Genomic DNA, 11,646 nt, shown 5'->3' on the forward strand with positions numbered 1-11,646 from the left:
GTGTTTCTGAAAAGTCAATGTGGAACCTACCTGGAATGCTACTTTAAGAGACTTCAGTACATGGCAAGAGCAGGGCCATGGAATCAGTCACAGAAACCTGATTTTAAAAACAGCAATCACCAAGTCCCACCACCAAAGGTACTGTTTGAAATTTAGTAAGATATTAGCCCCACTGTAATGCACAAATTTCTTATGAGGTTTTCAACAATATAAAACAGTAGATAAAAATATAGGATAGACTTTAAAGTGGAAATAGCTCTAGTCAGTTTCCAGTAACCAGTCCATCATGTCAGCTGTAGATATGGCCATAGAGAGAGCAAGCCCCTACCTTGGTACGCTGCAAGTGCAGAGGGTAGCAGGCATTTCCTTCACTGAACCTGCCCTGGGTTTCACGGATTTGACTTTGGGGCCTCACAGGATCCTCAAGAAATTGAGATGGCACAGCTGAACTGCAGAGCTACGCAAGTGAGGAAGTGGGGACCAAGTGCCTCAGCCAGTGCCCACTGCTCCCAGAGGAGCCAGGCATGCTCATTTCTGCTTTGTAGAATGCTGGTCCTTGCTTGTCAGGGAGCCTGCTGGCACTAGAGGTCACAGCTCATCCAATGTGCTGGGAGGTCAGTGACCCGATCCACAGCTGAGGGAATCAGCACTGGAGTGGTGAGGGGTGTTGCTTTGTCCCAAATTAAAGCAGCAGGGGCAGGAGTGGCAGTTACTGCTGCCTTAACTGTTGACCTTCCAGATAGACTTGTACCCTGAGACAGTATCTCTCAAACTGGGTAGGCACTCTCACACCCCACCATGGGTCCCACCCCCTCCACCCGCTGTGATGCAGCTCACCACAGCACATCCCCCTTGTCTGTCCCACCCTGTGCATTTCTCTACACATCTTCCACAACACCCGAGCTGCCTGCTGTGCCTCCAGCCCTCCCAATCTCTGCAAAGGTTGGCCCAAAACAGACCACAGGATGGAGAGGACCTGGGGCTTGTGCCCCTCCTCATCCTCTCCATTTACACCAGTGGGACCTTCCATCAGGCCAAGCTGCAGCATGGCATTCCCTACTACTACAGTGACTTCCTTGTCTAGCCTACATAGCCCCCCCTGGAAATGAGTTTCTTGGAACAGTTCCACCTGGCAGCAGCACTGTATCACCCTCAAAAAGGTCTTGCAGCACCCCACCTGAGAACCACAAGCATAAGCAAGATAATTAGACAATTGATTTTTGCTCTTTAAATATCCCTAAATCCCAATACTAGATTCAAGTATGGATAAGAAACATTAAGATGACCCAACCTTAAGATTATTTCTGAATCTAGAAGCTCAGCAGCAAACATATATGGCTCCCATATTTGTTTCCCATAACCAACTTAAGTGAACTTGAGATGGGTAAGTGTAAAAAAGTTTCAACAAGTAATCCAAAAAGTCAGTTGCAAATTATTTTATTAAAAAAGTTGTAAGGCTGGCTAACCTGAACACGAAACTACTTGAGGTACCTGTGACCACAGGAAAACAAAGACGACTAACAGTGTGCACATAAGGAATTTGTTCATCTTTACAGTTTATCTATCCTATATACGTAGGTTTGATAAAAACCCAAGGTAATTTGTTAATGAAGATGACATTAGTTATCCAATTTGAACGGTCTCTTATGTCAGTTAGCCAGCACTTATATTTTCATAAGATATAAAGAATCATGGGACCGTGAAATGAAAGCACACTAAAAATCTTCAAAAGCATTACAGCTCCAAGATTTTATCTTGGTATTAAAAGTCAATCAACAGTTCAGTAAGATTACTAGGCTCTCCCCCACCACAAAAGGAAGTTAGCCTAATACAGTGCTAAGATGTCTTACCTTACAAACATCAATTTGAACCAAAAACTATAAATGGAAAACTGAACCTGACACTATTTACAACTTCCTTTTTTTATGGAAATAGTTTATTCTGCTTCTTCCAATAACAGAATTGTCAGTAAGAATTCATCAATACTGTGAAGTCTAGGTTTTTTCATTTTAGAGGCAATTAACCTTTAAAGTAAACTGAGCCTAACTTTGCGTGGGCCAATTGGTCTATCATTTAGTTCCTTAATAGCCGCCATTGCTTCCTCATAATTTGTCATGGCAACAATGGCATCACCTGAAGGTAATCCTTGTTCATTATATTGTATAGTAACAGACTCTGGAATGACTCTGTAGCCATAGAAGAAATCCAAAATTTCATTAGGGGTGGCTTTAAAAGGTAAATTCTTTAGCTGGATAGGTACTCCATGATCAGAACCACCACCAAAACTTGGATCAAACATAAATCTTCCCTCTGGATAGCCACCCATGTTCCTGTTTCCAAATTCCATTCTCCCAAAGTGTTTGCCATCACCACCGTAGTCCATGAAATGTTGGGGACCTCTAAAATCCTCAGGAGGACACATGAAATCGTCAGGAGGGCGTCTAAAATCAGGACCCTGCCTAAAGCTCCCAGGAGGACCAAACGAATGCTGAGGTGGTCCTTGTGGTGGTCCAGATGATGAGCCAACTGGACGAGAATGCTCATTTCTGTCATACGCCTGTGTATGACCGTGCACCTTTTCACCTGGTGCTGATGTTGGAATAGTTATACCAAATTCCTGCATCTGTTCTTCAGATATACGCCTTAGTAACACTTCTGTTCCCAAGAATCTTCGTCGATTTAAACTTTCTGCTTTCATTGCCTGTTCTTCAGATTTAAACTTCACTAATGCTTCCCCCAGCCCAACTCCCTTGTCATCGTAGAGCAAGTAAATATCATCTTCATCAATAGCAAATCCTGCGAAGAACTTCTGCACTTCAACTTTTGTCACATCAAATGGAAAATTTCTTATATAGATGCACATTTTAGGGCCAGCATGCCCCTCTCGGTAACCTTTTTCCAGTACAGTCTGCCCAGGCCGATCTCTTTCTTGTGATCTTTTCTTTTCATAAGATTCAATTAGTTTCAACATCGATCTTTTAGAAATAGGAAAGATGTACACAGCGCGGTTGAAAAGAACCATCCTGTGAAATCCCAAAGCTGCTTGATAATCTCTTTCACTCTTTAACATCACAAGAGCATCTCTAGTTCTCCTTTGATATTTGTCTGTTAAAAACTTGATTTGGTTACTACATATATCCAGCTCTCCGAAGAAAGCTCTCAAATCTCTCTTCTCAAGATTTGTAGACAGATTTCTTAAGTGTATCCAATAATCCTGGCTATGAGGCGAATGTGACCGTGACCGTGTTCGTGTTCTTTGTCTCCTTGGAGGAGATCTTGAATGAGAATGCTTCCTTGAATGTATATAGTTTGAACTTCTCACTGGAGAATGCTCTTTACTTAAAAAGGGATCCATTTCCATCTCAATCTCAATCTCATTCTTCATGCTAGCTCTATCACAGTATTTGATCCATTGCTCTGGGGCTGGACTTATTTCTATAAATCTTGAGCCAATGTATTGTTTATTACGTTTAAGTCCTTCCAAGGCATCCTTAGGTGTAGCAAATTTTACTACGCTATTTCCGTTATTCAGACCATTCCGACGCTTTATGAAGATCACTTCATCCACTCGTAACCCAGAAAAGAAAACACGTACTTCATCTTCAGTTGCAAAGTAAGGTAAACCTCGTAGAAATAAATAAAGATTACCTGAATGCAACTCTTTCCTTGACTGGTTATAGTTTGCTACACTTGAATCACCATGTCTTGTACCATTACTATGGAAGCCAGCATCTGTATGATTTGATGGACTTTTACTCATTCCTTTTGTAATAGCTGCAACTAAATGTGAAATGTTGCCGACACTTGAGGCACCAGAATTACTAAGACTTGTTCGTCTAGACCCAGATGTGGTTTCTCTTCTTCCACGATCAAATCTTTTCCTGCTCATTTCTATAGTATTCTGCATTTCTGTTTTGCTGCTGAGAAACAGTTCTATGCGGGAGTCCTTGATAAAGCTTCCTGAACAGCTCATGGCACGTCGTGCATCTTCATCTGTTGCAAAAATAATAAAAGCCTCCCCGGTTTCTCCTCCAATAATATGCACTCCTCCATCAGGAATATTCAATCCCAAGAAGAAACGGCGAATATCTGCAGGGCCCGCAACAACAGGAAGCCCCTGTAAACGGATGACTACAGCCATGCTGCGCTCAACTCACAGCAAAATCACCTGCAGACAAAAAGGTACACATGATAGCACGTCTTTAGTACTCATCTATCACAGTATCTAAGCTCTTAAACTAACACCTTTTTAATGAAAATCCATGATTCAATCAAGCTTTATGAAATCAAGCAAGAAGCTCACAAGTTCACCACAATCATTGAATCCTGTTTTAATCTTGAAGTAGATTTAGTCAAAACCATTAGCTATTCCACCTGGAAGTATACACAATCTGTCAATATTCCCTATCTAAAGGCAACAAGAGCCACCTGAGTCAACTCCTCACCATCCACGATAAATAAGGACCGTCTCAAGTCTTCCTTGGCATGGCTGCTACTTGTCAGAGATACTAAGAACCAAAGTCTCCTCTTTTCGTTAGAGACACTTGCTATCACAGCACTGAAAAATCTGAAAATAAAAGATATGGGGAAAAAAGAAGAAAAAAAAACCCCTATGTCACCAAAAGAAAGCATTTCAGTGACTGTAACGAATGTTATGCTCTCAGACACGTTGTCTACCAACTAACCAGTTCTGCTTACAAATGCGTACATATAACAAACAATACAACGTTGTCTCTCTTCTTGCAGCAGCCAAATGCATTCAGGAAAGCATTTCCTATTTCCCAGTCATAAAGTCTGTGAGAAATGGCTGTGTGTGGTCTTTTGACAATATTCAGTGAAAAATGTTAGCCTTTAGGCAGCTTACCTGGTTCTGCTTGGAAGACCTGATAAATTCTGTAAAATCAACTTAACTGTGGAAAGAAAATGAGACATAATTAATGGCTGATATCACATCTGGTTAAAATACTGTGCCACATTGCTATTGTACATCCATATCAATGGCTAATATTAACAGCCAAGCACTGTAATGAAACCACGATTTGGTTGTTATGGAGAGGATTCCTTCCTTGTTCCAAGAGAAATACAAGTCAGACAATGTAATTCAGCAAAATGTTATGCCTTGCACTTTTGCCTGTGAATCCATTTAGAAGTAAAATATTCAAAGGTAAAGTTGCTTCTGCAAATGATGAAAACATGCCAAGATTAATGGATCATCAATTGTGCCACTGAACTGTTCACAGGAAACAATGGCCAATAAGGTAAAAGGAAAAACCTCTTCATTTAGTCCTTGAAAGATGCATAAGTCCCACTGAAGATTACATTAAACGTCCAATTCTTCTGAAATCCACCTGCTTTTGAAGTGCATGACAGAATATGTTACTCACCACCAGGTTATTCTTGAAGACACATCATGAAGAAAACCACAAGACAGAGCCAAAACAATTCAACAAGCAGAAATTCCGGGGAGTACGGAAAGTTACAAATTAAACTCATTTGTATTTCCCCCCAAATATCTACTGTCCTTCAGTCACAGAACCAAAAACACTACTTTGAGAAGCTCAGACTTATCCTGATCTTTAAACAATTCCTGTAGCATGAAAGTCATATAATATATAACATATTCCCCTACAGAAACAAGGTAAACCTATGCATGGAATTACTATCATATCATTAGCAATAATAAACTCTGGCTAACAACTATTTAAGCATACTGCAACATTATGCAGCAACAAGTGCGACAGACCAGGGAAAAGACAGCTCTGCACAGCCACCTCATAACCACAATAGCCCATTGCTTCACCTGAATTAGCACAAGAAAAGAAATAAAACCAAAAATGTTTCTGTGACCGGCAAATCCAGTGCTGTTTCTAAAATTTCTACATCCTTGTTTTGGAAAAACAGCTACAAGCCCAGACAACTGCATGTTTGAAAGTCACAGTTCTAGATATAGAACTTCCCACATCTGTACAGCTATCTTCTCAGTCAGTAAAATGGCAATGCCAACATGCAAAGGAAGGATTCAACAGTAAAGCCAATTTTCCCAACAAACCTTCGACTCGGAATCAAATCCATATGCCTGCATTTCATGTGGTGGTCAGTCATATGTCAACAGTTTTCTACTTCCCTTCTGCATTCCCATACCAATTATTACCCAGTATTCTGTCTTCACCCTAGAATCAGCGATGTTTCTGTGGCGATAACTATCAAGATCTCCGCAATACATCACAGGCCTAACGTACAACTACTATTCTTTAAACCAGACATCAAAGATCACAACAGTAGTGAAAGTGAAATTGTCCCACGGATTAAAAAAAAAAAAAAGCCAAGTTTAGCCAATGAACTTCCACTAGCCATCCATCTGCACAACCAGCAGCTGCAAGTGCATGCAAGGCATCAAGTGCTTTAAATGAATGACCCAACAAAGCTACAGGTAGCTCAGAAAGCTTTTTTCTTTAAATACCTATGAACATATCAACACTTGAACAAAGCCTTCAAAGAAGGAGTCTGAGAGAGACTGAGCAGGAAGGGTTTTGTGAAACCCCAGGTAGCCGCTGGCTCAAAGCCTAAAACCTTGTGTAGCTCAAGCTCCATTTCTGATGCCACTTCACAACACAGGCAACGATCTCCTGGCACGGGAACGGGGCCCGGCCCGCAGTGCCACAGCCGGGCCGCCCATCCTTCTTTCTGCAGCAAGCCGCTGGGATGGAGCCTCACACAGGAGCCAGCGGGTGACGCAGCGAAGCACCAGCTCCCGGGGCTGGTGTGAGAAGTGGCCGACGCCGAAGCAGGTCCCCTTCCCGCAGCGCGACGACCGCGCGCTCCTGCTGCCCGAGGTTCCGGGCTCCGGGCTCCCGTGCGCCGCCACAGGGCTCCCGCCGCCCCCGTCCTCCGCTCCTCGGCCCGCCCGGGCCAGCTGGCGGCGCATCCCGTGTTCCCGCCCAGGCCGAGAGCCGGCGCTGGGGCCAGCGGGGAGAACAGGCCGTTCCCGCCCTCCCCCGCTTCAGGCCCTCTGCAAGCGTGGGGCAACCGCCCGCCGAGGAACCCCGCCCCACCCCGCTCCGACCCAGCAGGCGACGCGGCCCAGCGCGAGCAGCCGGCTTCCGCCGCCGTACACACCAGCGCCCACTACACAGGCGCGAGGAACCGTCCCGTCGCTCCGCGCCCGAGTCAGGCAGCGACAAGATGGCGCCGCCAGACACCTCGTCGTACCGCGCAGGCGCGACCCCCTCCCCTTTGACCTTCCCGCCAACAGACACGCGAGCCTCCAACCGCTTCCTGCTAGGAGGAGGCGCGTATGACTCTCAGTGCTCCAGTTCCGGTACTAACTGCGCATGCGTGCTAGGTTCAGGTTTCACTACGCATGGGCGGTTTGCATACCGGCCTATAGGGAACCCTGATGGCTGCAGGCAGCGCGCATGCGCTCTGCAGCGACATCTCGCTAGGGACCTCCCCCCAGCGGGATCCCGGTAGCCATGGCGATAGCTGGGCGTTGGGCCGCTGTCGCGCTGCTGGTGCCGCTGCTGTTGGACGCGGGGCCCTCAGTCGGGCACAGCTTCTCCCTGCCCCTGCGGCAGCCCCGCGACTGCGGCGAACCGCGCTACTTCGACACCGCCAGCCTGGCGTGCGGGGCGTGCGGGCCGCACCAGCGGGGCAGCGCCTCGGGTGAGCGGTGAGGTGCAAGGCGCCACCCCGCCCGCGCCCTCTGCCCTCGGGCTCGGGCTCGGGCTCGGGCTCGGCAGGGGCGGAGAAGTTGCCGTGCGGCTGCCGGCCCCTGGCCGCGTCGGGGGAGCCCTGGAGATGAGATGTCTCTGGGGCGCCGCGGCCTCGAGCTGCTGGAAAAGGGAGAACAGGTCCTGCCCGGGAGGGCGCCGCAGCGGCACAGCATTGCCGGGTCTTAAATATGAAATTATCCTGTTGGAAGCTCAAGATTATTATATTGGCTGAAAAACGAGTGTACGCTGAAAATATGCACATAAGTATGTAAATAAGCCGTCTTACTTTACGTTGTTCACTGTAACTTTGCCAGGGAGTGAGTGAGAACTGGGTCATGCGGGAAAATGGAGAAAAAAACGGATTTTCCACTTTACCGGTGGAAAATAGGGATTTGCCATTTTTATCGGAGAAACCTGTGGGTTTTGCAGTTTTGGGAAGAGCTCTCTGCAGGCGGGCTGGGGCGAGCAGGAGGAGGGTGGAGGAGGGGACAGCACATGAATGTGTGTGCACATAGTTGCTGGGCAGCTTGGAGAGCAGCTCCTACAAGTAGGATGGGGAAATTGAGGCCTCCTATAGGGAGGGCAGGGCTGGTGCTGATGTCCCAGCCAGGCAATGCATGGGGCATGTGACCCTGGGCTGCAATGCATGGCCACAGGGCCTTTGTGGGGAGCAGTACAGGGCTGAAGCTTGTCTGGCAGGTGAGCATGATGAGGCCAGCTCCCACCACTACGTGCACTTCCAGGAAACAGGGAGGACCCATGCCCCCCCAGATATGTATGCAGGGTGGGTGCAGGCTGCACACTGCAGGCTCAGGCTCCTGCCCTGCTGCCATCCCCGGGGGCATCCACAGCCCAGCAGGTGAGAACCAGTGATTCAGGAAATGGCAGGATCATGCAGGGATCTCTTTGTTGCTGCAAGATCCGTGCTGCCCTAGCAACATGCCCTCTGCATGAGGTAGCAGCAGGGGCAGCACCATGGCATTGTGTCCCTCACTGCTGCTGCATGCACTGCCAGGGCTGGGTGGGGCTCTGGGGGTGGCAGTGATTGGCACAAACAGGACCAGGGGACCATGGGAGGAATGAGGGGCACCAGCAGGACTGGGGGGGATGAGTGGCCTTTCATTTTAATTGCAGATTTTCCAGGGTGTTTTATCAGAGAAATTGCAAAATTTGTGTTTGTTTATTTATTTTTTAAATCAGGGAAAACCAGGATCCCTGGTCATACGAAAGTGCTGGCAGCAAACTCTAAAGTCAGTTGAAACTCCCTGAGGGTGACTTGGGTTTAGCATTTGCTGTATCAATTAGCTGCCTCAAAAATTATCATACATTGTGAACACTTTTGCTGTTATAGTTCATACAAGGGTTGAAATTGTCATACAAATATAATAATTATACACCTGGCAACAATGAGCAGGTGGCCCAAAGCGATAGCACAGCCTCCATCTGTGTGCAGTTGGGAGAGTAGAATAGGCAGGCACTGAGCAGGCATGGGTTAATCCAGGGGCAGGGGGACAATGATTTGGGATGGAGGGCTCTTTAGGGAGTTTCAGTGAGGTACTGGAGGGGAGGGAAGGCAATTGGTCCTGCTGGGGGTGCCAGATAATGTGAGCAAGGCAGGCAAGGTTTCCATGGAAACCATTCAGTGCACTGCATTGGACAAATGGGAGGGCACCACAGGTGGGTGGTGAGCAGTGTCCTGGAGACGGAAGGGTGGGCAGGGCACAAGACAGAGCCATGACCTAGTCCCCACACATCCCTGTGATGAAGAACAGGGATATGCAGGGAGCAGATCACAGTTCTGTTCCAACCCCGCATTGCCACTGCCCCATGACCCCCACCCTAGCCCTGCCTGCCAGTCCTGCTTCTAGATGCTGCTTCCTGCCTGCCTGCAGCCCCATCCCATCCACCCAGCTGAGCATAGCCTGCTTGTGGGGGGGTCCCAGGCTGATCTCCATGGAGACTCCACCCAGCTGCTCCATCCAGCACCCCTTGCAGTAGATGCAGGGTGGATGGGCCAGGGTGCCCAGGTAGTAGGGCTGGGTCCAGCAGTGGTGACAGCAGCAGAGACACAGGCAGCAACAGCCTGCCAGGGTGAGTTACTGCCATGAGGGCTGCCAGGAAACCAAGTCTGGCTGCTGTTCTGCCACTGCCCTGCCATGTGCGCCTGGGCTGAATCCTGGGCTGGGCAGGGACAGGGAACCTGCCACAAGCCAGATAGAATCCTTTGGGCTGGATCTGGCCTGTGGGCTGTATTTTGCCCATCTCTGGATTAATCCATTGGGATCCAGCCCTGAGCAGAACTAGATGACCTCAGGTGCCTTCCAGAAGCTGTGGTTCTATGACCCAGGAAACTTTGATGTATTATTTTTATGTAACAGTCTAGGTCAGTGACGTTCAACATTTTTCCCTAGGGGAGCTCATGGGCAATGCCTGGTCTGGATAGTAGTTCCCATCCAGCTCTCAGGGCAGACACCAGGGACCCCCCCCCCCCATTCTGCTAGGGTGCTCCCCTGAGTCTGGCCCTGCAGCGGGGAAAGGGAGTATGGGAAGCATGGTCCAGGCTGCAGGTATGGTGGTGGCCTGGCTTCTACCAGGCTTGAGGATTTGGCATATTAATGGCTCTGACTAGTTTTCCAATTAGTGAGGAGCCTCACAGGCCAGGTGCAATGGCTCCTTGGAATGCAGGTTGAACACTCCTGGTCTGCTTCATTGTTATGACAGGATGGGAAACATATATTACAAATCAATGTCACTGTTTCTAGACCTAGGTTTTTCGTGTGTCTGGTTAGCTTTTCTTTTTAAATGGTTTTAAGTTTACATTTTTATTCTTAGGACATAGTATTCCCAATACAATAGTGCAATATATTAATCTTCAATCAATAGGAAGCAGGGAAGAGAGGAATTTTTAAAAAGTACATGGTTTTGATGAACAGCTGAGGAGGAGTTATTTTAGGGTGGTCATAACTTTGACTACTACTCTTTCCAAAAAAGAAAAAAAGTAGTAATAATACTGCTGATCAGGAGTTTGAGTGTATTTTAATGGCTTGGAAAGTTACATATTTTGATGAGTTTTTATGTTCTTAATGAAGTCCAGCATCATGCAATACATTTAAAAATTTTAGAATAAATTCAATCCAGAATTATGTGTATATAGTTGTCACGGGGCAGGGCCCAGGAGTGGCCGTGATCTCTCCTGCGCCCCTACTCTGCCAAGTTGCCCTCCAGCACCCTCATCTCGCCTGCCACGTCTTTGCTGTTGATGTAATATTAATGGGAGGCTGCCTTTCCTGGGCTTCTCAGACTTGGCGCTCTTGCCCTATACGGATATCTCTTGGGGCACCCACCCTAGGGCGTTGCATGGCTCCTTCCACCCCCAGTACTATGCCCAAGCCTCACCAGTGTTCCGGACATTCTCATGTCTCTGTGTACGTGCCCTCCCCGGGGCCTCTCTGGTATACGCGCCCTCTCCAGGCTTTTACCTGCTCACCCTGCCCTTCCGCGTTCTTTAGATTTGCCCTCGCCCTGTTCAGGGGCTTCCCAGTCAACTTGCCCTTCTCCGGGGCCTCTCCAATGTATACGCACCCTCTCCAGGCTTCTAACCGCATGCCCGCCCTTTTCCGAGGCTTCTTGATGGGCACACCCCTTCTTTCTGGAGTTTGCCCAATATGCCCGCCCACGCTGGGGCTCAGGTGGCCTGTAGCCATGCCTGGCCCCCTGACACTTTTTCTGGGTCATATACCCCACTGGGCTTTACTCCCAATAGTGCCCCCACTGGGCTGGGGTCAGGACACCCCATAATTCCTCCCAAGGTTACCCCACTGGGGCCAGGATACCTCAAAACTATGCCTCCTCCACAGTGCCAGCTCTGGCACCAATTGCTGTGCCCTCCTTGGGCACCCCCCAAAACACACCATCCTCTACACTACCAGGGACC

The 11,646-nt window shown here is 48.0% G+C and overlaps 2 protein-coding genes across 4 annotated transcripts in view; one reads left to right on the plus strand and one right to left on the minus strand.

Annotated features, from left to right (window-relative positions):
- Positions 1 to 1,420: 1,420 nt before the first annotated feature.
- On the minus strand, positions 1,421 to 7,220 carry RBM12B (RNA binding motif protein 12B). Of its 2 annotated transcripts, XM_019550476.1 has the most exons (3): positions 7,117 to 7,220; positions 4,865 to 4,910; positions 1,421 to 4,168 (listed from the first exon to the last, which is right to left on the minus strand). In XM_019550476.1, exon 3 carries the CDS (start codon positions 4,139 to 4,141, stop codon positions 2,027 to 2,029), a length of 2,115 nt encoding a protein of 704 aa, XP_019406021.1. In that variant the 5' UTR covers positions 4,142 to 4,168; positions 4,865 to 4,910; positions 7,117 to 7,220; the 3' UTR covers positions 1,421 to 2,026. The 2 variants fall into 2 exon arrangements, with proteins under 2 accessions (XP_019406021.1, XP_019406027.1); XM_019550482.1 differs by lacking the exon at positions 7,117 to 7,220 and having other exon boundaries at positions 4,865 to 7,029.
- Positions 7,221 to 7,439: 219 nt separating this feature from the next.
- TMEM67 (transmembrane protein 67) overlaps positions 7,440 to 11,646 on the plus strand; it is a 44,442-nt gene continuing 40,235 nt past the window's right edge. For both annotated transcript variants that reach the window (XM_019550494.1, XM_019550501.1), the window contains exon 1: positions 7,440 to 7,662. In XM_019550494.1, the coding sequence (XP_019406039.1) occupies positions 7,473 to 7,662 (190 nt within the window). In that variant the 5' untranslated portion in view covers positions 7,440 to 7,472. The remainder of the gene's footprint in view (positions 7,663 to 11,646) is intronic.

Source organism: Crocodylus porosus, unplaced genomic scaffold (assembly GCF_001723895.1).
Source record: "Crocodylus porosus isolate Cpor-Errol unplaced genomic scaffold, CroPor_comp1, whole genome shotgun sequence".
NCBI classification, from domain to species: Eukaryota; Metazoa; Chordata; order Crocodylia; family Crocodylidae; genus Crocodylus; species Crocodylus porosus.

Bases quoted from the DNA above. Each gene is read 5' to 3' on its own strand.
- RBM12B (XM_019550476.1), bottom strand. From the start codon at position 4,141: ATGGCTGTAGTCATCCGTTTACAGGGGCTTCCTGTTGTTGCGGGCCCT.